Source organism: Chiloscyllium plagiosum, unplaced genomic scaffold, assembly GCF_037043375.1.
Source record: "Chiloscyllium plagiosum isolate Xiang-an unplaced genomic scaffold, Cpla_swu_hap1 HiC_scaffold_17, whole genome shotgun sequence".
NCBI lineage: Eukaryota > Metazoa > Chordata > Chondrichthyes > Orectolobiformes > Hemiscylliidae > Chiloscyllium > Chiloscyllium plagiosum.
The window spans coordinates 67,867,892-67,892,682 of record NW_028270155.1 but is presented as its reverse complement, the minus strand read 5'-3'; the positions used below and the strand labels follow the sequence as shown (position 1 = coordinate 67,892,682).

At 40.6% G+C, this 24,791-nt stretch overlaps 1 protein-coding gene across 3 annotated transcripts in view; it reads right to left on the bottom strand.

Moving 5' to 3' along the window:
* Nucleotides 1–2,709: 2,709 nt before the first annotated feature.
* Nucleotides 2,710–24,791, bottom strand: part of csnk2a2b (casein kinase 2, alpha prime polypeptide b) — a 69,094-nt gene continuing 47,012 nt past the window's right edge. Inside the window, exons 4-11 of one of the 3 annotated variants that reach the window (XM_043707288.2) lie at nt 22,581–22,631; nt 22,370–22,417; nt 21,257–21,340; nt 18,090–18,200; nt 15,435–15,536; nt 11,418–11,518; nt 6,621–6,769; nt 2,710–4,910 (exon numbers count right to left, since the gene is read on the bottom strand). In XM_043707288.2, coding sequence (XP_043563223.1) covers nt 4,831–4,910; nt 6,621–6,769; nt 11,418–11,518; nt 15,435–15,536; nt 18,090–18,200; nt 21,257–21,340; nt 22,370–22,417; nt 22,581–22,631 — 726 coding nt within the window. In that variant the 3' untranslated portion in view covers nt 2,710–4,830. Of the gene's footprint in view, nt 4,911–6,620; nt 6,770–9,840; nt 10,432–11,417; nt 11,519–15,434; nt 15,537–18,089; nt 18,201–21,256; nt 21,341–22,369; nt 22,430–22,580; nt 22,632–24,791 lie in introns of those variants that run through there. The other 2 variants (XM_043707287.2, XR_015759989.1) reach the window with 2 other exon arrangements.

The window sequence follows — 24,791 nt, the reverse complement described above, 5'->3', positions numbered from 1 at the left end:
CCCAGGGAAGCTTATTTGCACCTTTATGCGGACCCGAGAACAAGGTGCGCGCACGAGCTCGAGGAGAGCGTCTGACCGGGCAGCCATGGAAACAAGCCGCGCGTGTACACCGGGCGTAACGCGGCCGGCGGCTAATTTCCATGGAGACCGAAACATGCGTCAGCTGTCACTAGGCAACGCTGCCTGCCATCCTCGCAACCGTTCGAGCTGAGATCCGGAAAACTCCATGGTCATTCGTGGAAGTTAAACTTCAAGAAAACTTGTACAAAATAGATAATAAATAATACATACATAGACCCATAACCGTCCCCCACACGGAAGGAGGAGCCCTCGTCACCCCTTGCTGAACAAAATAATACGCTGCCAAATGATAAATCTGAACTAAACACGCAATCATGGACATAGATGTCAGACATGCTTATCAGCCTAGATTCAAAAAGGCAAAAGCCTCCTCGACAACCAAACACCGCTCATTTTTGTTGCTAGGGTAATAAAAAAACTTCCTCTCTCTTGGAAAGATGAACCCAAGGGCAGGCCATTTAGCCCGTCGAGCCTGCCCCATTCACTATCATCGTGGCTGATTCATTACCTCAACATCTTTTACTCCCCCTATTCCATAACCCTTGATGATAAAAAGAAAACGACATCTATCTTACACAGTCTCAAAGACTAAGCTTGCTCTATAGTCGGAGTTGTACAGCACGAAAACAGACCTTTAATAACAGTGGCATTCCCCTTATTTTTAAACTGTACCCCAGGTTCTAGACTTTCTAACCAGGAGAAACATCTGCACCTATCTTGAATATCCATTTTAAGTATTTTGTAGGTTGTAATGAGATCACCTCTTATTCTTCTAAACTCTAGAGAAAAACAGACCCAATCTATCTTCATAGAATAGTCCCAACATCCCAGAAGCAAGTCTGTTAAACCTTCACTGTACCACCTTCTATGGCATAATAATCTTTCCTGAGATAGAGTCAAAAATTGCAAAAAGTGCAACCAGACCAAGCTCCTAGACAATTGATGCAACACTTCACTACTTTTGTACACAAATCCTCTTATGATAAAGGCTAATATCCCATCAATAGCATGCTGCACCTGCATGTTAGCAGTCAGAGAGTTATTGACAAGGACACCTTTGTACATCGACACTTTCCACCTTCTTACTAAAGAAATATTGTGCATCCATTTCTCCATACAAGCGGATAACTTCACATTTTTCCAAACAACCTTCCTTCTGCCATGTTCTTCTCCATTCACCAAATTTGTCTAAATACTCCTGAAGGTGTTTTCATTTAACCAAAACAAACTCTGGACGCTGGAAATTGGAAAAACTCAGCAGGTCTGGTAACATCTGTGGAGACAAGCAGAGTAAAACATTTCCTCCCCACAGTTCAATCACTAACCCATTCTCTCTGTCCCACAAAGTTTTCCCTTAGCTTTTTGCTATTCTCATGCATCACTTTCAGCAGCTGATTTCACTTTCTAATCTTACTTCAGCCAAAATTACTATTATTTGTCTCCTGCGCATTACCATCTCCATTCTATCCTTCAGTGTCATGTTTAAAATGACTAACCATTTCAGACTAGAAATTAGAGCAGCTCTCTGATGCAAGTGTTGAGAGCACACAGACTCTTACTACACTGATTATTATATCAGCCAACATGGAGTATTCCTGAAACTTTCGTCATCTAAATAAGTTTCTTTCAAAAAGAAAGCAATTTATTTGAATATTTGTAAAATTACTCATAGATGAAAGTACATGCTGCATTTCAGCACATACAATGTATCGATTAGCTATTGAGACAGATGGACATTTTTAAAAATCACAAGCAAAACGCCTAATGAAATCTACAATAAAATGCTTCTTTAAACAGTTATCCTAATGTTATCTTAATGTTAATCCTCTTACTGATTTCATTTTAAAATAATAAGGAAAATTTCTTTGAAGCACCTAAGGCTGTCGCTGACTAATGGGAAACAGCACAACAGGAAGTATCAGCTTACTTTTGGTTAGATTTTAGATCAGGTCTTCTTACCAGATGATTGTAGCAAATCCAAAAATGTTTATCTTCAATTTTATGTTACTATACTAAAGGACAGTCAGGAACCAGCAATAGCACAGCAATCACCCATAAAAGATGAATCTGTCAGACCAAACTCATGACAACTTGCTTGAAAGATTATGCAGCAGGAACTTGCGGGGCCAGTAAAAAGCAATAATCATTCTATTAACAAGGTTGGTAAAACAAGGAAGAATCTGCAGCTCATAACCAGATCTTGGAAAGAAAGATGGGAGGTAAACAGATCTGTTATGGAGACATAAGATATATGTTTGTTCCTAGCATCAGAGATGCTGAGAAAATGATACAGGTTGGGTCATATGCTTGGTAATGTCATCGTAAAATAATTACTGACATGCTATATATGCATAATGAAGCAGTCTTTAAAAGGGCTTTCTTTCTATAGACTTACTCTTGCTCTCTTATTCAATTCCCATTGCCAGAGATTCATAGAGCACAGAATATCGAGCTTATTTTTAAAAACCCATGATATTTACTGTAACTAGAGATATCCAAAATGGTCAAAACTCAGGGTACTTTAGTTCAAATCACGACCAATTTAAAACCACATCAAACTTGGGTGATACAGAAAACACAAACTAAGGAGTTCGTTTTCTTTGACAAAAGAACCATAGAATACTTACATTTGCTCAATGTTTTTATTCTGAATAAACAAAAATTACAGTACTTGTATTAATCCAGACACACTTGCATACAATGCCAATAACTCCATGTTTTATTTATTTTGTTAACTTGGGTCTTAGAATGATAGCTGTCATCAATTGGGTACATCACATCATCGCACCAACCCCACACAAACAAGTCAACTGACTGATACACGGTTAAAATGAAGCACAGTTTTGCACTACACCATGCACTAGATTGTAGCAAATGGGTTCAGAAAAAATAATTTCATTTGCTTGGCCAATTTGGATAAACAAACCTTAATGAAGTGGATCACACTCAGTGATTGCGTGGGATCTGCGAAGGATAAAGTTCCATTACTTACAAGTGCTTTAACACAGCCTCTGTTACTAAAGCAGCAAATATGTTTCAATTGAGATTGTAATTAGTTTGTCAGGAGCAAAATTTGAAAAAGTCATACCCCATGCAGATTTTTAAAAAAAATTAAAATCAACATGCAAGGGTTTTCTTTTAAATATTAGCCAACAGAAATTTTCCCTTAACCCTTTGAAAAGGGTTGAATGTTGTCTGGATCAGGATTTCCCAATCTGTACACTGCAGTACTTAATTGATTGGATTTAGCATCAGGTACACAGCAGTTTGCCTTAGATGAAAGTTGTAATGGAACAATTTACCATGTTACTGCAATTAACAACTGTACAATTTGTAAACATTCTCATGCTTTTTCTTTTGGCAAGCGCTCCAACCATTTGTACTTCACATACTTTTCCCTGCACACGGTCAAGCATATTTTCTAGCACCCGTAGTTTTTTTTTTCCAAACAAAGTTGTAATATTTTCATCCAGGCCATAGCCCATATCATATATACAAAGTGTAGGTTTTTGTGGCTACCCCTGTCTTCCTTCTACCCATTGGTATGTCTTCAGCTCCTTTGCTACACTGCGATTGTGTCACCTGCTATAGCCCAGGCCCACTCTGTACAGTTGTTTTTTTTGTATGGCATTTAATAGATTGTCTCAACAAAATTTTTTGGAACAAAAATCTAAACTATTCAGTTTTTGTTTTGTGAATGATGTGCCTGCACAGCTCTCTGTATTCTCTCTTGGATCCCATACATTTCCAGCAATTGGTTGTAAAAACGTGCACTTTGGTGAGTGTGGCATTTTTGAAGCCTCCAGGGAAACACCGTCTGCGAATAAAAACACTGGTCAGCATCAGCCCAGGACATGGAACTGTAGCAGAAACATCAAATGATACCTTCTGTGCTCAAGTTATTAGCTCCATTCCAATCAAGTTAGTTAAACTTTCTTAGAATATCGTACTGCTGCTTTATTGTTACAACCTGTAGTAGGTTATAATGGCACTCAGCATCACTTTGGATAGAGTTCCCCTTTCCACCAAGTCTGTCCTGCTTATCCACAGATCATTGTATTAAGGAACACAGTACAGCCAAGACTGATGGTGTGAACAAGAGAGCAACTCAAGGCATCAAATAATAGCTAGATAATTCATCTGAATCATTACCAGAGAATGAGCAGTTACAGGGCACATCTGCCCAAAGATACCAACAAAGTTTGAATTTTACAAAAGAGACCTAGAATTGATTAGAATCACCTGGAGATAAGACAGTGCGACTTTAAACAGAGGTTGGATTAAATAAAAAAAAGCACGTACCCAACGATGGACTGTTCATGAGCAGCTCAGAACCTTGAGCTCATTATAGCTTTTCTTTTAAAGATATTAACTGCATTTGGCAAATTGGATAAATATTTACAGAAACAAGATGGGGAGAAAGGACAACACGAGGAAATCTGGTAATTGAACACATTCTAGGTATTTTATTACAATACAAAAAAAATATATAAATATACAAAAACATTTAATTTCAGAACCAAAATATCTAGTAAGTTGTAATTCTCTCTGAAACATAAATGGAAATCTAAAATAAATGGATGTAGAAGAGTGTTGCCACTGGATTTAGGGTAAGCCATGGTCACCTGTGTAGCTGCAGTCACAAGTTCACATTCCTAGACTGTGATAGCTCTTCTTTGCCCAATGTCTCCCCTGTAAAACCTGTAACTCATCGTCTTGCAGTATGAATTGTGCTGACAGCAGAAGGATTCATCGTACAGCTGCAGAAACACTGGGCACATGTGAGCTGTTACTCCGAGCACCATCCGAATGCTCCTTGATTATTGGATCTGAGATGGGCAAGGAATGAGAGGAATAAACAAATCAGTTGAAATAACTGCTGGTTGTCAATAGTGATGCTCCAAACCAACTACTGCAACCCATTAGTCAACAGACTCAAGAATCCTTGTTAACGAAACTGCAGTGGGGGATAAAATGACAGACAGAATCTTCATATTTCTGAATTGCCATTAGAAAAATACTATATGTCAATGTAAAGGGAGTATCCTTAATAGCACCCACAACAAACAGGGCAGCAATGACAAAGTATTCAGAGCCACTTTTTAAAGTTATATTCAGATACCAACAGGGTTTCTGACAAACCAATGGTTCTTTAACATGGATCAATATTCATGGACTCCCAAGAAAATGCGATATACTCCTAACATATAAAAGGGCAACAAGAGCATTAGGATACTTTTCAGAAAACAAGGTACTTGTTTTGTATTACTCTGAAATTGCTCCATGCGCACTCCATTCCTAGGTGGAACAGTTAACCAACTTAGTGACAGCCACAATCCACTCCTGCCTCATATTTCATAGTAGAGGTACACAATCCTTTATCCAAAACACTCAGGACTAGCTGGTTTTTGGAATTCGGAATTTTTCGAATTTCAGAATAAGTGTCAGTTCAACGATTAAATTCTTAAAATATCTTACCAAACAGCAGGCTCACTGAATAACGGACCCGGAGACAGAATTGAGGCCTGCAGTGCTGGGCCATGCCCCCCCACATTACATCTGAGTGACACACATCGAGTGGGTGTGGAGTTGGGTTAACTATTTGCACACCACATCTTGTTAATGAGATAAAAACTTCACAAAAAACCTTCAGATTTTGGAGTTTTTCGGATAAAGGGTTATCTATCAGTATTTTGTGGCTCAGTTTCTAGTTATCTGAAAGACACTGACAGATCACTGACCTACCCAATAATTGTTACGCACCAGTTTAAAATCAGTCCAGATGCACAAAGGAAGATTGACTATTTACTACCTTCTCCAAGGTGGGGGTGCTGGGCAAGTTTTAACTCAGTGGGAACTGGGATATCTGGAAAGTGAGATAGGGTCACACTCTTCAATAAGTGTACGCCATTGTTCAGTGGGTAGCACACACACCCAAGTCAGAAGCTGTAGATTCCAATCCAACATTAAGACTTTAGCAAATAAAAGGCTGACACACACCAGTGTGATATTGAAGGATTGGAGGTGCTGTTTATAGTTAAGATTTTAAACCAAGGACACCTGTGCTTTCAGGTGGATGTAAAAGAAATCTGGCACTGATGTGAACAAAAGTTATGGTTTTTTCCCCAATGTTGTGTCCAATATTTATCCCTCAATTGACATAAGAACACACAACCTCACCTTTACCACATTATTGTCCATGGCAGTTTGCTGTATGCTAGCTGGCTGTCATGTTTAGTCATGACTACAGCTCGAAAATATTAAAATATTAAAGAGCTTGGAAATAACTGGTGCTTGTAAAAAAAATGCTATAGTTATGCAAGTCTATCTTTCTTCTAATTATTTGCTCTCACTACAACAGCATTGTAACCTGAATTTGTGATCTGAATAGAGGGATGGGACAAATTATGAGAAACTCCCCTCTCCACCCAAACGAGAAACAGTAGTATAACCAAAGAAAATAGATGACTCCCATGAATATCCCTGAGCTTAGACAGAACTCTGTAAAGCTGCAGATCAACATTCTTGCTCATACTTACAGAAGTATGGATGCTCCATTGCTTCCTTAGCTGTAAGCCTCTGCTGATGATCATAGCGAAGAAGTTTGTCCAACAAATCTAAGGCCTCCGGGCTGACCAGGTGCCGATTCTCACTATGAATGAACTGCTCCCAGCGCTTTCGAGAATGTCTGGAGAATAGCGGGTGATTTATTAGAAAGTTTATAGCTTTAGTTGAAGTTAATGACGATACTAACACTGAACTTATTCGAGAATAATTAAGACTTGAATTTAGTCAAAAAAAAAAGACTGCATATGACGCTTTGTAACTTGCAGTCAAAGAACAAAGTATTGCACAGGTACAGACAGGCCTTTGGTCCACCAAGACTGCACGAACACATGATGGCTTTCAAAACTAAAAAACCTTTGGCCTTTACACAAGTGCATATCCCTCCACTCCCTGTCTATTCATATATCTGTCAAGATGACTCTCCGTTGTTATTGTATCTGCTTTTACCACTTCCTCTGGCGCACCACTGCCCACGTAAAAAACTTGCCTCTCAAATCTCCTTTAAATTTCCTCTTTCTATTTTAAATCTACGTCATGTAGCAAATGACTTTTCTACCATGGGAGAGAGAGTCCCACTATCCGATTCTATCCATGCCTCTAATAATCTTTTAAAAAACTTTCATCAGGTCAATCATCAGCCTCTGACATTCAAGAGAAAACAAACAAAGTTTGTTCAATCTCTTCGCTCACGGTTAATACCCTCCAAACCAGGCAACATCCTGGCAAATTGCTTCTGTGCCTCTACAAAGCCTCCACATCCTTCATGGCAACCGAAAAATGTACGCAATATTTCAAATAAAGAAAGGATAGACAGGTTGGGACTTTTCTCACTGGAACATAGGAGATTGACATGTTATAAAGATTTATAAAATCATGAGGAGTTTACATTAGAGCTAATAGGTGGTGTCTTTTCCCTAAGATAGGAAATTTCATGAGTAGGGAGCATATGTTTAAGGTGAGAAGAGAGAAATTTAAAGATATGAAAGGCAATTTCTGTTTCAAAACAAAGTGATTCGCATGTGGAATGAACTTCCTGAGGAAGTGGTGGATGCAGGTACAGTTACAATACTTAAAAAACACTTTAGTTAAGTACATGAATAGGAAAGGTTTGGAGGGATAGGGGCCAGGAGAAGGCAGGTGGGATTAGTTTAGTTTGGAATTATTGTACAGCACGGACTGGTTGGATTGAAGGATCTGTGACTGAGGGTCTGTGGATAGAGCTGCAGTCTGACCTGCCAATTTTTAAACTCTGTGCCCCAACCGAAGGAGAGTATGCTATGTACCTATTTGACTACCTTATCCATTTGTGTTGCCACTTTCAGGGGAACTGTGGACCTGTATGCCTAATACCCTAGGTTGTTGCAACTAAGGGTTCTCCTATTTACTGTGTAGTTCCCTCCTGCATTAGGTCTTCCAAAATGCATCAACTTAAGTTTGTCCAAATTAAAGTCCATCTGCCATTTCTCTACCTATGTCTCCGACCTATCTGTATCCTACTGTCTCCTCTAGCAATCCTTAATATCCGCAGCGCCCCCAATCTTCGTGCCATCCACAAACTTAATAATCAAACCACCTGCATTCTCCTCCAAATTATTTATTATATTACAAACAGCAGGGGTCCCTGTGGAACACCCATAGTTACAGATTTCCAGTCAGAAAAACACCCTTCCACTGCAACTCTCTATGACCAAGCCAGTTCTGTATCCATCTCACCACAGATCCCATGTGACATCATCTTTTATATAAGCCAGCCATGACCTTATCAAATGCTTTGCTAAAGTCCACATAGACAACATCTGCCACTGTTCCCTCAATCACCTTCGTCACTTCCTCAAAACTACTCAATCAAGTTTGAGGTGCTACCTTCCTACAAAATCATGCTGAATATCATTAAGAAGTCTATATTTCTCCAAATGTACATAAAAAGCCTGTCACAAAGAATCTCCTGCAATAATTTCCCTACCATTGACATAGGGCTCAGTGGCCTGCAATTTCCCAGATTATCTCTGTTGCCCTTCTTAAACAAACCAACATCGGCTATTCTCCAGTCCTCTGGACCTCTCCCGTAACTAAAGAGGTTTTAAAGATTTTCTTCAAAGCTCCAGCAATTTCCTCCTTCAGCATTCTGAGATAGATCCATCAGGTTCTGGGGACCTGTCTACCTTAATGCCTTTTAAAACACTTAACACTTTTTTTTTTTAACATTGACATTTCCCAGAATATCAACTTCTGAGACTCACCATCTACTACATCCTTCTGCTTTGTGAATACTGATGTAAAGTTTTCATTAATGACCTCACCCACTTCCTTTGGCTTCACTCAAATTCCCTTTGTGCTCAGGTGGACCTACCCTTTCCCTAGCTACCCTAGTGTTTCTTTTATATAAAAAAAAACTTGAGATGTTCCTTAATCCTGTTTGCTAACATCATTTCGTAGCCCTTTTTAGCTCTCCTAATTCCTTGTTTGAGTTCTTTCCTGCTATATTAGTATTCTTCACGGGCTCTGTCTTCAGTTTCCTAAACCTTTCATATGCCTTCTTTCATTTTACAAAACACTCAATTTCTCGCATCACCCAGGATTCCCAAACCTTGCCATACTTATCCTTCACTTTCACAGGATGATGCTGGTCCTGAACTTCAATCAACTGGCCTTTAGAAGATTTCCATAGGCCAGAAGAGGATTTACCCTCAAACTGCTGTCCCTGTCTATATTTCAGAGTTTTTATTATCGTGGTAGTTAATCTTCCCTCAAATTAATACTTTCACCCGAAGACTACTCTTATCCTTACCCATAAGTTATAAAAAAAACTTAGAATTATGGTCACTGCTCTTCCACAAACCTCGATCACCTGGCCAGGCTCATTCCCCAGTATCAGGCCTAATGTGGCCCCTTTCCTGGAGGGCCTATTTACACACTGTTACAAGAAAACCATCCTGGACATATATAACAAATGTTCCCCTACCCAAACCCCACAAGCAGGTAGAGTGAAAATAATGACAACTCCACCCTGGATGGTCTTGAAACATCAATCTTTTACTTAGCTGAATGCACTGACCAATTAAACAACACAGACTAGCAGTCATGAAGAATTGTGCAATAGTATCAAATTTGCAAGGTTTGTAGCTCAGGTTGAGGTTTAGGGTGTAGGTTTGCTCGCTGAGCTGTAGGTTTGATATCCAGACGTTTCATTACCTGGCTAGGTATCATCAGTGGCGACTTCCAAGTGAAGCGAAGTTGTTGTCTCCTGCTTTCTATTTATATCTTTGTCCTGGATGGGGTTCCTGGGGTTTGTGGTGATGTCATTTCCTGTTCGTTTTCGGATTGATAGATGGCATCTAGATCTGTGTGTTTGTTTATGGTGTTGTGGTTGGAGTGCCAGGCCTCTAGGAATTCTCTGGCATGTCTTTGCTTAGCCTGTCCCAGGATAGATGTGTTGTCCCAGTCGAAATGGTGTTTTTTTTCATCCGTGTGTAGGGCTACGAGAGAGAGAGGGTCGTGTCTTTATGTGGCTAGCAGGTGTTCGTGTATCCTGGTGGCTAACTTTCTTCCTGTTTATCCTACGTAGTGTTTGTGGCAGTCCTTGCATGGAATTTTGTAGATGACGTTGGTTTTGTCCATGGGTTGTACTGGGTCCTTTAAGTTTGTTAGTTTTTGTTTGAGAGTGTTGGTGGGTTTGTGTGCTACTAGGATTCCGAGGGATCTTAGTAGTCTGGCTGTCATTTCTGAAACTTCTTTGATGTATGGTAAGGTGGTTAGGGTTTCTGGCCAAACACAGCCAGAATCCTACGTAGGACAAACAGGAAGAAAGTTAGCCACCAGGATACACGAACACCAGCTAGCCACAAAAAGATACGACCCTCTCTCCCTCATAGCCCTATACACAGATGAAAAAAACCACCATTTCGACTGGGACAACACATTTATCCTGGGACAGGCTAAGCAAAGACATGCCAGAGAATTCCTAGAGGCCTGGCACTCCAACTACAACACCATAAACAAACACACAGATCTAGATGCCATCTATCAACCCCTCCGAAAACGAACAGGAAATGACATCACCACAAACCCCAGGAACCCCATACAGGAGAAAGATATAAATAGAAAGCAGGAGACAACAGCTTTGCTTCACTTGGAGGTCGCCACTGACGATGTTACCTAGCCAGGTAATGAAACGTCTGGATATCAAACCTACGTTCTAAAGTATCAAATTTCTTGCATTTGCTCCGGTGAACACAAGACAAAGCTTCAACAGCATCTCCTGCTATAGCATTTTCAAGCTCTGCATTACTAAGTGACAATGTATCATGTTTTGACCATATAGTGAATTTATAAAATGCACTATTCTTCATTAAATGAACAGAATACATCAAGTTGACTTAAATTAAATGTAGGTTTTTCCTGCACCCTTACCAGATCTGAACAGTAATCATTTATTAAGAAGGAATTCGTTCCAGTGGACAAAAGTGTGCTGTGCTATCTTAAGGATCATCTTTCTTAACTCTCCACTCCATGAGAGTTTACAGAACTCAGACTGATGGCTCCCGATTTCTCTAAGTCACTATTTGCCCAAAATTTAATTCAAATTTAGGAATCATGTCTAAACATTTGAAGCCCTAACTCGCTTGATAATACAGATTTTTCTGAAATGAACTTTTCAGTACTTCTGTCTTCCCCTTGCAAAAGATGTGCACTTAAATATCAGGTCACAGGGAACAAGTACTTCAGGTTAACAAATATTTTTAATGATTAATTTTAATTCTACTACTCACTGGCCCAAAGTATCATTAAATCGAGGATCCAGTTCAATGTGATATTTCTTGAGGTAGTCAAACAATTCATCAGTTCCTAAAACCTTGGCAATACGAACAAGCTGGAAGATAAACATGGAATTGATTTAATATACTGATGCATGTAATGATGATCAGACCAATGTGATCTATCATTTACCAGCTTTCAAACAGGGTCACTTGGAACCATGTAGCACAGCTGACAATATTTACTTCAATGGCAAGATAATTATATAGCACTCCTCAGTATCTCTAGGTAGTCAGTGGTTTGAGAAAATAACCAGAACCAATAAATTTTTACTAAAAGAGAACTTCATTACCAAAGCTGTACACAGCTGCCATTGGTTCAAATTGATTTTCTTAATACAGAAATCTGAGAATCAGGTTAGTCAGTAATCAATTTTGAGAACGAAACATTATGGATGAAAATTGAACACTAGGTAAGATGGGTTTCAGACTGATTCCACAGGTTGGTGCAACATTGAGGGCTGAAGGGCTTGTACTGTGCTGTTTTACGTATGTTCTATAAACTATTAACCTTTGGCTCAGTGGTTAGCACTGCTGCCTCAGCACCAGGGTCCCAGGTTCGATTCCAGCCTTGGGTGACTGTCAGTGTGGAGTTTGCACATTCTCAGTGTCTGCGTGGATTTCTTCCGGGTGCTCCGGTTTCCTCTCAGTCCAAAACTGAGCAGGTCAGATGAATTGGCCATGCTAAATTGCCCATAGTGTTAAGTGCATTAGTCAGAGAGAAATGGGTCTGGGTGGGTTACTCTTTGGAGGGTTGGTGTGGACTGGTTGGACCGAAGGGCCTGTTTCCACACTGGAGGGAATCTAAACGAATGTAATCTAACCTTAGCTAGATCATACAACACCTTCAAAGTCAGGAATTGCCTGGCAAAACTAACTGTGATCCAAAAACACTCCTTTGGAGCTAAAGAGAAGATAGTAGTTTTACATCCGTCAATGTTGAGGAAGCAACCAAGAATGCTACAATTGAGCCTAAATATTAACACAGGGTGGCACCGTGGCTCAGTGGTTAGCATTGCTGCCTCAGCGCCAGGGACCCGGTTAGATCCCACCCTGGGCAACTGTCTGTGTAGAGTTTGCACATTCTCCCAGTGTCTGCGTGGGTTCCTCCGGGTGCTCTGCTTTCTTCCCACAGTCCAAAGATGTGCAGGTCAGGTGAATTGGCCACGCTAAATTGCCCCATAGTGTTAAGTGCATTAGTAAATAGGGGAATGGTCTGGATGGATTACTCTTCAGAGGGTGGGTGAGAATTTGTTGGGCTGAAGGGTCTATTTCCATACTGTAGGGAATCTAATCTAATCTAATCCACATTCTAACCAAGACTTCCAGGTTTCTCCCTTCTATTCTTCTTCTTCAGGGCATATTTGAGCACAGGTGTACAACAGTCTCCCACATAAAAGAGAACTCCTTTGTCTGCAACACCATAGCTCACCCAATGCTTCAATATTTTTAAACTGCAATTGTCAGGATTTGCAAGTATTTAAAGTAGTCAACTTGGAATTAATCTCATAACACAACATTCAATAATACTAACATTCGTAACATAGAGCCCTAAAGTGAAAGAGAGACAAACCCCTTGAACAGTTTTAGAATTTAATATTTAGATGTTTTCATATGAGTTGAGAAGTGTGGCATTGGAAAAGCAAAGCAGGTCAGGTAGCAACCTGAGGAGTAGGAGAATCAACATTTCGGGCATAAGCCCTTAATCAGGAATGGGGGGGGGGGGGGGGGGGCGGTGGGCGCATTGGGCAGGAGAAGGGGCTGAGATAAATAGGAAGGTAAGGGTTGGGCTGGTAGCTGGGAAGGCGATAGGTAAATGCAGAGCGGGGGTGATGGCAATAGGTCGGAGGGGAGGGTGGAGTGGATAAGTGGGCAGAAAGATGGACAGGTAAGACAGTTCAAGAGGTCGTTGCTGAATTGGAGGGTTGGATCTGGGAGGAGGTGGTGGTGGGGAGATGAGGGAGTTGGTGAAGTTGGACATTGATGCCATGTGGTTGGAGGGTCCCAAGGCGGAAAATGAGGCATTCTTTGTCCAGGAATCGGGTAGCTCAGATTTGGCAGTGGAAGGCCGCCCAGGACTTGCATGTCCTTGGAATGGGAGAGGGAATTGAAGTGTTTGGCCACAGGTCAGTGGAGATGCTTGGTGAGTGTGTCCCAGAGATGTTCCCTGAAACATTCTGCAAGTTAGCATCCTGTCTCCCCCACATCAAGAACAATGAACGCTGTAGATGATGTGTTTAGGTGCAGATGTAGAAGGATCCTTTGGGGCCTTGGAGAGAGGTGGGCGGGGGGGGGGGGGGAGAAGGAGGTGTGGGCACGGGTTTTACATCTTTTGCGAGGGCATTGTTGACCACGTGGGAGTGAAAACTGCGGTCCTTGAAATAGAAGGCCATTTGGGATGTCCTGGAGTTGAATTGCTCTTCCTGGGAGCAGAGGCAGAAGAATTGGGGAAAACAGTGGAGTCCAAATCAAAAGATTTAATAGCATAGAACTTGGAAATCAGATCACAGTCAATAGGGAAATCATGCTTGACAAGTACATTGGAATTTTTAAAGGATGTAACAAGTTGATAAGGCGGTGCCAGTGGACGTGGTTTACTTGAACTTTTAGATTAAGGAACCAAATATAATATCCTCAAGCGTGCAAACACAAAACTGGGTGGAAGGGTGAGCTGTAAGAAGGGCAACAGTATAATTTGGACAAGTTGAATAGGTAGATAAATGCATGGAGGAGGAAGAATAAATTTTGATAAATGAGATTGTCCACTTTGGAAGCAAAAACAGGCAGGCACATTGCTACTTGAAGTGACGGTAGACTGGGAAAAGGAGACCTGGGTACCCTTGTACACCAGTTGTTGAAAGTAAGCATGCAGATGTGGTAAATGGTCTGTTTGCCTTCACAGCCTCAGTCATGGACAGCAAATGTGCCAGTTCGGCACTCAGCTCCAAGTTTGCAAGAGCTTCCACATATTTAATGAAAAACAAATATTGTCAAGTCCAGAAAAAAAAAACTACCTTCCATCACACTTAATCTGTCCAGATGCAGAAATGCATTGCTAGAAAGGGAAACAGAAAAGCTAAAGACTCACATAGTTTTCCCTAACCGTGAATTCTCAGAGGACTAAACAACTAACAAAATAACAAGCAATTACTTTTCTTCAGAAGTCAGTGAAGTATCAGGTCTGATGGAAGGTTTATGAAACCAGTCTTCAACTTTTAAATTGCCTGCGATAAGATACATGGGTTGTTCATTTTAAAAAATAATTGAATTTAAATTGAAATAAAACAAAGAACTGTGGAAGCTGGAAATCTGAAACAAAAGCAAAAACTGGAGATACTCTAACAAGTCTGGCAGGATCTGTGGAGAGAAAGCAGAGTTAATGTTATAAGCCCAGTGACCCTTCTGAACTGATAGTGGTTAGGAAATGTGGTGGTGGGGTGAGAAAAGGAACAGCGGATGAGGAAGATGGAGCTAAGAGTGAGTGAGCAAGAGACAGTCAGCAAGGCAAAGGAGTGATAGTATGCTCAAGAGAGAAAAAAAACTGATAATGGGGACCATAAGTAAGTGAAAATGAGTTGGTTGTGCTAAAAGCAGCCTATGTCATAACAGGTGTGCGGGTGGGTGAAGGACATGGAAGGTGGTATTCAGGTTATAAAACTGAATTTTGTTCAAAAGATAATACCGATACAAAGAAAGAGTTTTCAACCCTGTATTAGAGTTTGGAAGGTAATCAAATGAAATTACTACAACTGTTGGTATAACTTCAAAACAACGAATAGGCCTTTCAAGCCTGATCCTTTACTGACTTCTGAAGAAATTCTTGATGCAATTGTATTGACTCATTGCAACTAGATGCTTGCTCTACTCTGCAAGATATCCAAGATAACAGCTCTAATTTATTGTTTTAAGTGTCAGCTGATTTTCAGCCTTCATCTTCTTACAGCTATTACTGTTAGATGTCCAAAACTTTACCTGATCATAATTATCATGTCCATGGAAGAAAGGTTCCTTGCGGAATATCATGCTGGCCAACATACAGCCCAAACTCCACATATCCAAGCTATAATCATACATCTGTAAAAGGAAAGGGTGCAAAGGGACTGGTGAGTCTCAGACTTAGGTATCAAAAAATCTGCATCCAAACAGTTATATTAAATCACAAGGCAGATATCTGTTTTAAACGACAGCATTATATCTGCCCTATTTAAAAAATACATATGCCCCATATAAACATGTCTTGCTCTAGTTCCTGTATTTGAGATGGGAAGGATCAAAATGGAAAGATATTATCCAGTTGAAGTACATGATTATATCTCAGGAGAAGTTAAGGGACTGATTAGATTAGATTAGATTACAGTGTGGAAACAGGCCCTTCGGCCCAACAAGTCCACACCGACCCGCCGAAGCGAAACCCACCCATACCCCTACATTTACCCCTTACCTAACACTACGGGCAATTCAGTATGGCCAATTCACCTGACCCTGCACATCTTTGGACTGTGGGAGGAAACCGGAGCACCCGGAGGAAACCCACGCAGACACGAGGAGAATGTGCAAACTCCACACAGTCAGTCGCCTGAGGCGGGAATTGAACCCGGGTCTCTGGCGCTGTGAGGCAGCAGTGCTAACCACTGTGCCATCATGCCGCCCACTGCTGGAATATATTCTTAAGGAAGCCCAAACAATACATTTAGAAAATCAGTGTCATCAGACAAAGTCAACATAGAGTTGGACAATATAGTAAAATTTTCTGAGCATGTAACAAATATGTTAGAAGACAGAACATACTTGAATTTCAAATAGGTATTCAATAAGGTGCCACAGAAAGATTAATATGAAATTTAAGAGCTCAGAGAGATTGGGGCAATATATTACTATGGATGGAGAATGAGTTAACAGACAGGAAGCAGTCAGTCAAGTTAAACAAGACTTTCAAGAACTAGTGCAGTGCTTCAAGAAACAATGTTGTTATCTCAGCATTTATAATTAACATTCAGTGGTTTGGATGAAAAAACCATGAGTAATGCATTCAAGGTTGTTGGCAACAAAGTTGAATGCGAATATAAATGGTGAGAAGGATATAGAGGAGCTCCAAAGAAATATAGACAGGTTGAGTGGACAAGACAATTGCAATGGCACAGAGATAATGTTACTGAACATGTAATCCAGAACCACAGGTTAATGCTCTTGGAACATGGGTTTGAATCCTACCATGGAAGCAGAGGGTATTTGAATTCAGTTTCAAAAATAACGAATGAAGAAAACGTAACCAATGATACACATCTGATTCACTAATGTCCCTTCTGCCATCCTCACCTGGTCTGACGAACAGGTTCTGTACAGATCGAATCCTATACCCACTGCAGTTTGGTTAACTCTTAACTGCTGTCTGGGACATTTACGGATAGCCTTACCAGCAAAGGGCATGAGTGAATAATTCTTTACAAAAGGAGCATAATGTGGGGAAGAGTTTAACCACTTTGCTGATAAAATTAGAACAGCAGTTTTTTTTTTAATTAAAAGGCCTTGAAACTTTAAACCATTAGTGTTCAGAAACTTGGGTGCAATTGTACAAGGAACATAATTTCCACCTGCAAACACCACAAGCAATCAAGGTGGTCAACAGCATGGAGGTCACTGCCACTGGAATGGAGTGCACAATTTTAAAAAAGCTACAGAATTAGGGAACATTCATTTAAGATAGACATGCAAATGACTTTGTCTCAGTAGAGAATATATGGAATGCTCTAACCCAGAGAATTATAGAGGCTAATAAATGAAAGTATTTAAAGGGGAGGTACAGGTAGATAGATATTTCAAATAGAGAAATTAAGGGCTATGAGCAGCTGGTATGAAAGAGGGTTGAGGCCTGGAACAAAACAGCTATGATCTTACAGAATATAGTGGGGCAGGTTCAAAGGGGCCGAATAGTCTACTCCTGCTCCTATTTCTAATATGTACTACTGCACTGGACTTTTGAGACCACATCTGGACTACTTTGAGCCATTTAAGAGAAAGTGCATATGTTAAGGGAAAGCGTACTTATTTTGGAGGTGGTACAGCCAAGGTTCACTAGAATGGCCACTGTGTTGAGAAGGTTGTTTAAAAAGGAGAGGTAGAGTAAATGGGATGTAGATTTGAGGTTTTGAAGAATGAAAGGTGATCTCCTTGAAACCTACAAGATTCTGATAGAGGGGTTGGCTGAAGAATCGAGAATACAGGGTTAGACCCAGGATAAGGGATTAATGATTCAAGATTGAAATGAGAAGTTTCTTCAATTAGAATAAAAAGTCTTTCAAATTCTCAGCCTCAGTAGATTGTAAATGTACATGGTTGAGCAAGGCTGAGAAAGATATTTTTGATCAAGGTATAAAGGGAGCATGCCAGAAAGGGAGACAGAAGATCAGCCATGCACTAAACAGTGGAACAGCCTTGAAGGGCTTTACCCAACAGAGCTTCTATTTCATGTTCTTTTTTCACTGACAGCAAGGATGACATTAAAAAGGAGACAAACGTAGAGAACCTCAGTACAGAAATCGTACACTACTTCCATACACTTCTCCCTCAATAAGATATTCTAATGCCCGCGGAGTGTAAAACAGGATAAATCCTGTATCTTGATTGTACCTGGTAGTCAACTAGCAGCTCAGGACCTTTGAAGTACCTGGAGGCTACTCTAACATTGTACTCCTGTTCAGGATGGTAAAACTCAGCCAGTCCCCAGTCAATCAACCGAAGCTGTAGAGAAAATTAGTAATCAGATATTAGCTGGTAAATCGATACTACATGCAATTTTATTGCTCAAATTTTAACAGTCCACTTCTCCCACAACTCAGATTGTAGATTTGCTAGCTGAGCTGGTAGATTTGTTCTCAGATGTTTCGTCACCATGCTAGGTAACATCTGTCCCGCTTGCTATTTGTGTGTCTTGGTCTGTTGTGGTGGGTGATATCACGTCTGGTTCTTTTTGAAGGGTTGGGAAATGGGGTCCAAATCGATGTTTGTTAATAGAGTTAAATGCCCATGCATGTCTTTGTTTCTCCTGTCTCAGGATGGATGTATTGTCCCAGTCGAACTGATGTTTTCCTTCATCTGTATGTATGGGTACTAGTGATAGTTGGTCATGTCTTTTGAGGCTAGTTGGTGCTTATGTATCCTGGTGGCTAGTTTCCTGCCCGTCTGTCCAATGTAATGTTTGCTGCTGGTACATTGAAAAAGCAAACACACTACTCGCAGATACCAACACCAACCAACAGGTGGCGATGGACCCAACTCCACAGCTAGAAAACCATATTACAGCATCCCCTAAGGAGACTTCATAAGACAGGTGAAATTAACAAGACAGACCTCCAAAAGAATGAAACCTAAAGTATCCAACACATCCCATTTCTTTGGATTAGCAAAGGTACATAAATAAGGGGTCCCCCCTCAGTCCCAAAGTCTCACTTCCCAGTACACCATCATACAGATTAGCAAAGGAACTGCAATGCAAACTGAAACACGTAGAAGACTCAAGCCACTATGCAGGAATTCCTTAACATCAAAGACACCAAGGTAGAGGACGAGGTAGTCATGATTTCCTTCGACACGATGGCCCTATTCACATCGATAAACATTACCCGAGCCAAAAGAAACATTGGCCTCGCTGCTGGATGAACCAACAACACAAACACCTGACAGCACTAACTCCATCAGCAAGGACAGTATCTTCAAACTAGTAGATCTGTGCCTCATAACCCTCTTCACCTTCTACTACAAGATTTACAAACAAATCAACAGGACACCAATGAGATCACCAATATCAGGCAGAAGCAGTTATGCAGAGGTTAGAACGAACAGCCTTTCCTTCCCAAGACCCAGTCCAAGCTTTGGGTCCACTATGAGGATGACACCTTGGTCATCATGATCGCAACAAACTAGAAAAAACCCACAAACACAAACAACGTCCTTAAAACTATAAAGGTCAACAAGAGGAGACCAACAACAGACTCCCCTTCCTAGACGTCACAGTAGAACACAAAGCCAATGGAGAGCTACAGACCAGCATTTACAGGAAAGTCACACACACTGACAAGATACTCAACTACAGGAGCAATCATACCAACACCCACAAACGAAGCTGCATCAGGACATTATTTAAACAAGACAAAACACTACAGCACCTAGGGACTAGGAGAAGCACAGCAAGAACACCTGTACAACGTATTCAGGAACAACAGGTACCCGATAAGCATAGTCTTTCAATTCTTACACAATATACCTAAACAAGACAACACAACACCCCCAGAGACTCTAGACACCCCGCCAAACAAAGACGTCTGGGAGATGACAACCAGACTACTAGGACCCTAGGCATTATGGCAGCCCACAAAACCTACCAACACACTGAAACAGCTCCTGATGAATTTAAAAGACCCCAGACTTCTCCGGGTGCTCCGGTTTCCTCCCACAGTCTAAAGATGTGCAGGTTAGGTGAATTGGCCATGCTAAATTGCCGTGCTAAATTGCCCGTAGTGTTAGGTGTAGGGGAATGGGTCTGGGTGGGTTGCTCTTCGGAGGGTCGGTGTGGACTTGTTGGGCTGAAGGGCCTGTTTCCACCCTAAGTAATCTAATCTAATCCAAAAAGAAAACCAACAACCAGCAGAGCAGACGTCATATACAAAATACCCTGCAAAGACTGCAATAAACATGACATTGGACAAACCGGCAGGAAGCTAGCCATTAGGAGACATGAGCACAAACTAGCCACCAAAAGACTTGTCCAACTATCACTAGTAGCCATACACAGATGAAGAGGGACACGAGTTCCACTAGGGCCATCCTGGGACGGGCTAAAGAGAGACATACACGGGAATTCCTAGAGGCCTGGCATTCAACCAGAACTCCATTAACAAATATATCGATTTGTACCCCATTTACCAACCTGTCAGAAAAAGAACTGGAAGTGATGTCAAACACCACAACAGACCAAGACACACAAATAGCAAGCGGGACAGAACACCAGCGTTTTATTGGAGGCTCACTGATGATGTTACCTCGCTTGGTGATGCAACATTTGTGAGCAAATCTATCAGCTCAGTTTGCAAACTTACAACCGGATCCACAAACTGAACTACAAATCTTCTCCAAAATCGTTTCCCACAAGTATTCTTCATGAGAATACGGTTATCAATCTGAAATGTCAATTAGATAGAACTAAACGTGCTTTAAAATGATATTGATATATATGGGACACAGTGGAACTCTGAATTAAGGAGAAAGCAGAAAATGAAAGCCAAGAAAATTGATCTCTTACTTCAGTTTCACAAGGTGGAGATTAGAATGAGCAGATCTACCAATTCACTGGTGTGGTTCAGCAACAAGTTCCAAAGAGAAAATACTTTTCATCTCTTTGATTAAACATGCCCTTCAGTAGAAAGCAAATAATCTAAACAAAACTACTCAAAGAGGGGAGCTGGGAAACTGATCTTAAATGACTAGTAACCGGGTTACATAACTTGCTACAGACTCCATTTGTCAGCCATCTGATCAGCTCACCTGCTGCAGCAGCCCTCTTTGTTTACCAGAAAACTGGAAACAGTAGATATCTGTAAACTCACTTAAATTTCAATTTAATTGACAACATCTCATCAGAAGCTCAATGTAACCTTGAAGTAGCAGCCTGATGCTACAACACTGTGGAGAAAGTGAGTCATAGAACACATTTCAGTTAACACCAAATGTTCGCACACATTTTGCTGCTCACGATGACACGCCCCCACCATAAAACAGTCAAACCTGCAGTCAGCCCATACCTTCCTCTGTGCATGGTCGATCATCACATTATGTGGTTTCACGTCCCTATGCATAATGCCCATACTATGGCAGTAATCCAAGGCCTGTGGGGAGAAGAGTTTTAAACTTGTTATTATTTTTGCACAATTTCCCAATGTCATTCCACAGCTTTTGTCCCACTTACTCTGCTATCAAGTCAAAGTGAGAAACATCCTCCATGCCTTAAAATAACCTCCAGTACTTTGAAACACAGCAACTTGGAATGGTTAATATCAGAACATCCTCCTTCCTGAAGAAACTAGCTTCCAAATTATCATATTAATGTAGATGAGGACATTCTGCATGGATGACTCATTCTGGGAAATCCTACAACTTAATCATTGTACCTTTCTTTTTAAATGTATTCATATTCCCTTCAGTCTTAGACAAAAAGGCTTTAAGATTAAATCCCCCAAAAAAATCAGAATTGACCTCTTCCAGTTTATCCTTGCTTTTAAGTCAGCATTGCTTACAAGAATGAAATGATAGATTTAACATTTTGTCCAGTGTGGAGACCAGCATACGCGCTTTCAATAGTCAGAAAATAACCACTAAAGCACCAGCATACGATGACAGCAGAATTAAAAAATCACAACACCAGGTTATTGTCCAACATGTTTATTTGTGCTTCCAAATAAACCTGCTGGACCCTAACCTAGTGTTGAGAGATTTTTAAACTTTGCACACCCCAGTCCAACACTGGCACCTCCAAATCATGACAGCAGAGGGCAGTGAAGAGTCATTTGATGTCATTTAATGGATTATAAGTCATTTCAGCACAGAAAGCAGCAATTCAGCACAGAGTCCATGCTAGCTCTCTATACAGCAGTCTCATAAGACCCATTCATTCGGACCACCAGATGAAGCATAAATTGCTTGATCCTGAAGTGAGTGGCCTCCCATCAATTTAATGTCAATCACTCATTGGATACCAAGTGAAGTAAACATTGATATTGGAAGAAGTTTAGGACCCACATCAATTACTGATGGTGGACAGGGCACTGATGGTGGAGATAACCCCAAAGGTTACCAAAACATAAATATACTAACACTATTACTACTCAGTTTATATAATCAGTTAGCTTTCAACTCACCTTTAATATTTCATACATGTAGAACCGTATGTCATAATCTGTCAAAATCTGATACAGTTGCTAGACAAAGAGAGAAGATGGGGGATGTGATATTGGGTAGGGAGGGGGAAGGAAATTTAGCATAAGTGAGTAAAAACATTGTCAGTTTGTTACTGGACTAAACAGTAATCTTAATGAAATAGATAAGATGCAAATGCACCTACAAGCTCACCTTGAAGTCAGTGTTATCAATGTGCTCGAAAACAAGAGCTGGAGTCCTTGACTGTGGAAAAAAACAGGATCATTACACGAGGTACAGCACAAAGGCAACATGACAGAAACTCTTTAGGAAACTCTACCACAAATAATCAACAAGAAATGTTTCAGCCAACAATACACATTGCATCTGTGCCAAGATGAACTATTGCAAGACACAGTGGTTGAAAATGCATTTCCACAGTAGACATCACATTAATTTTTGATTGCACAATGTTGTATACTTGACAAGGCATCGGCACGATGAGTTTTTTGATGGATTATGTAAGTACCATCTCAGTGAAGAGGTGGTGCAGCAATCCTTCACCCAAGCTCCTGACAACACAATACTGTTCTCAAATTTACTGCTAGGTGACAACAGTAGCCACCCAAGATAAATAAAAACAGTGCTGGAGAAACTCAAGACTGGTAGTATCTGTGGAGAGTTAACATCTCAAGCCCAATATGATCCTTGTTTACTCAAAGAGGAGTCATGTTGGATTCAAGTATTTCTCTCCCTCCAGATGCTGCCAGAACTACTTAGTTCCTCCAGCATTCTCAGTTTTAGTTCTGATCTCCAACACTTGCAGTACAGCACTTTGCTTTAACTAGCACAGCTCAGGTTAACTCTTCCTTTCTCCTGTATTGATGAACGGATTTTGTTTAATATAGTAACTCTTCAGATGCCCAACCTGTGGCTAAGAATGACCTGGAATAATTCTGTACACAGAAATTCTGGTTTAGTAATACTCTGGAATAGAATGAAAAGTTCAGAAGATAAAAATCTTGGGTCATGAAAGTATACTAGACACAGTGTTGACAGTTTGGTTCTGTAATCAATGAAACATAATTCATGATCAAACCTCACTACAATGGTTTATGTAGGTGAACTATGTGATTGCCAAGATGTGGTCATTAGGTGCTTTGATTTGGGTCACAGAAACTTAGTCAGTTCATTGTTTTTGTTTTAAAGATGAAACAACAGTATGAATGAAGACAGCAAATGGGGCAGGAGTGAAAAAAAGATAAGTATTGCCTGTGCATAGTGTGCCTAATTCATTCCATATATGCAAGTTGTGTTTTTCAAGCCTAATCTCTTTAAGAGAGTTCAGCTTTCTGAAAAATCATATCCCACTCCTATATTCCTCAGTCAAATACTGCTTGTCAGCTAATGCAGCAGACCAGTTTTGCAATTACTGCAAATGCTATACAACACCATGTGAGAGTTGTATTAAAAATGCCCAGGGAGTAGTGTGTCAGCAGCAATGTGCATTCCCACTCCATATTGAACCAGCTACCCTCTGTTCAACACTAACCAAAAAATTTGAATAGGCCACAAACAACATGCAGCAAAATTCTTATTCCCAAAACACAAATTAGAAAAGAAGTGGTAGAAAAATTGGCCCCTGAAGCAGTCAGTAATAGATATGGGGCTGGGTCAGAAAAATATGGGTGCAGGTAGGGTTGGATCAGTGGAGTTTTCAAATCAAAGACATTAAGTCATGCTGCCTTACCCTGTCAAAGTGAATCACTTCACGAAATATCTTTATGCAAGCCTACATTTTACACTCATTAAGATCCCACAAACAGCAATTAAATGAATAGCCAATCTGCTTTTGATGATGTAAACTGAAGGAGAATATGAGAACAAAGCCAATCTCTGCTTTAATTGTGATTTTTGAGAAGATTTGTAGCTCAGGTTGAGGTTTAGGTTGTAAGTTAGCTCACTGAGCTGGCAGGTTTGTTTACAGATGTTTTGTCACCATGCTAAGTAACATAATCAGTGAGCCTCCAGTGAAGTGCTGGTGTTCTGTCCTGCTTTCTATTTCTGTGTCTTGGTCTGTGAAGGTGAGTGATATCATTTGCTGTTCTTTTTCTCAGAGGTTGGTAAATGGAGTCCAAATCGATGTGTTTATTGATAGAGTTCTGGTTTGCATGCCAGGCCTCTAGGAAATCCCATTCACGTCTGTGTTTAGCCTGTCTTAGGATGGATGTGATGTCCCAGTCAAAGTGATGTCCTTCTTCGTTTCTAAGGATACCAACAACCAGCGAAACAAATGTCATTTACAAAATACCATGCAAGGACTATAACAAACAGTACATTGGACAGCGCTTCACCAGAGGCTCACTAATAATGTTACCTAGCATGGTGACGAAACGTCCGAAAACAAACCTACCAGCTCAGCGA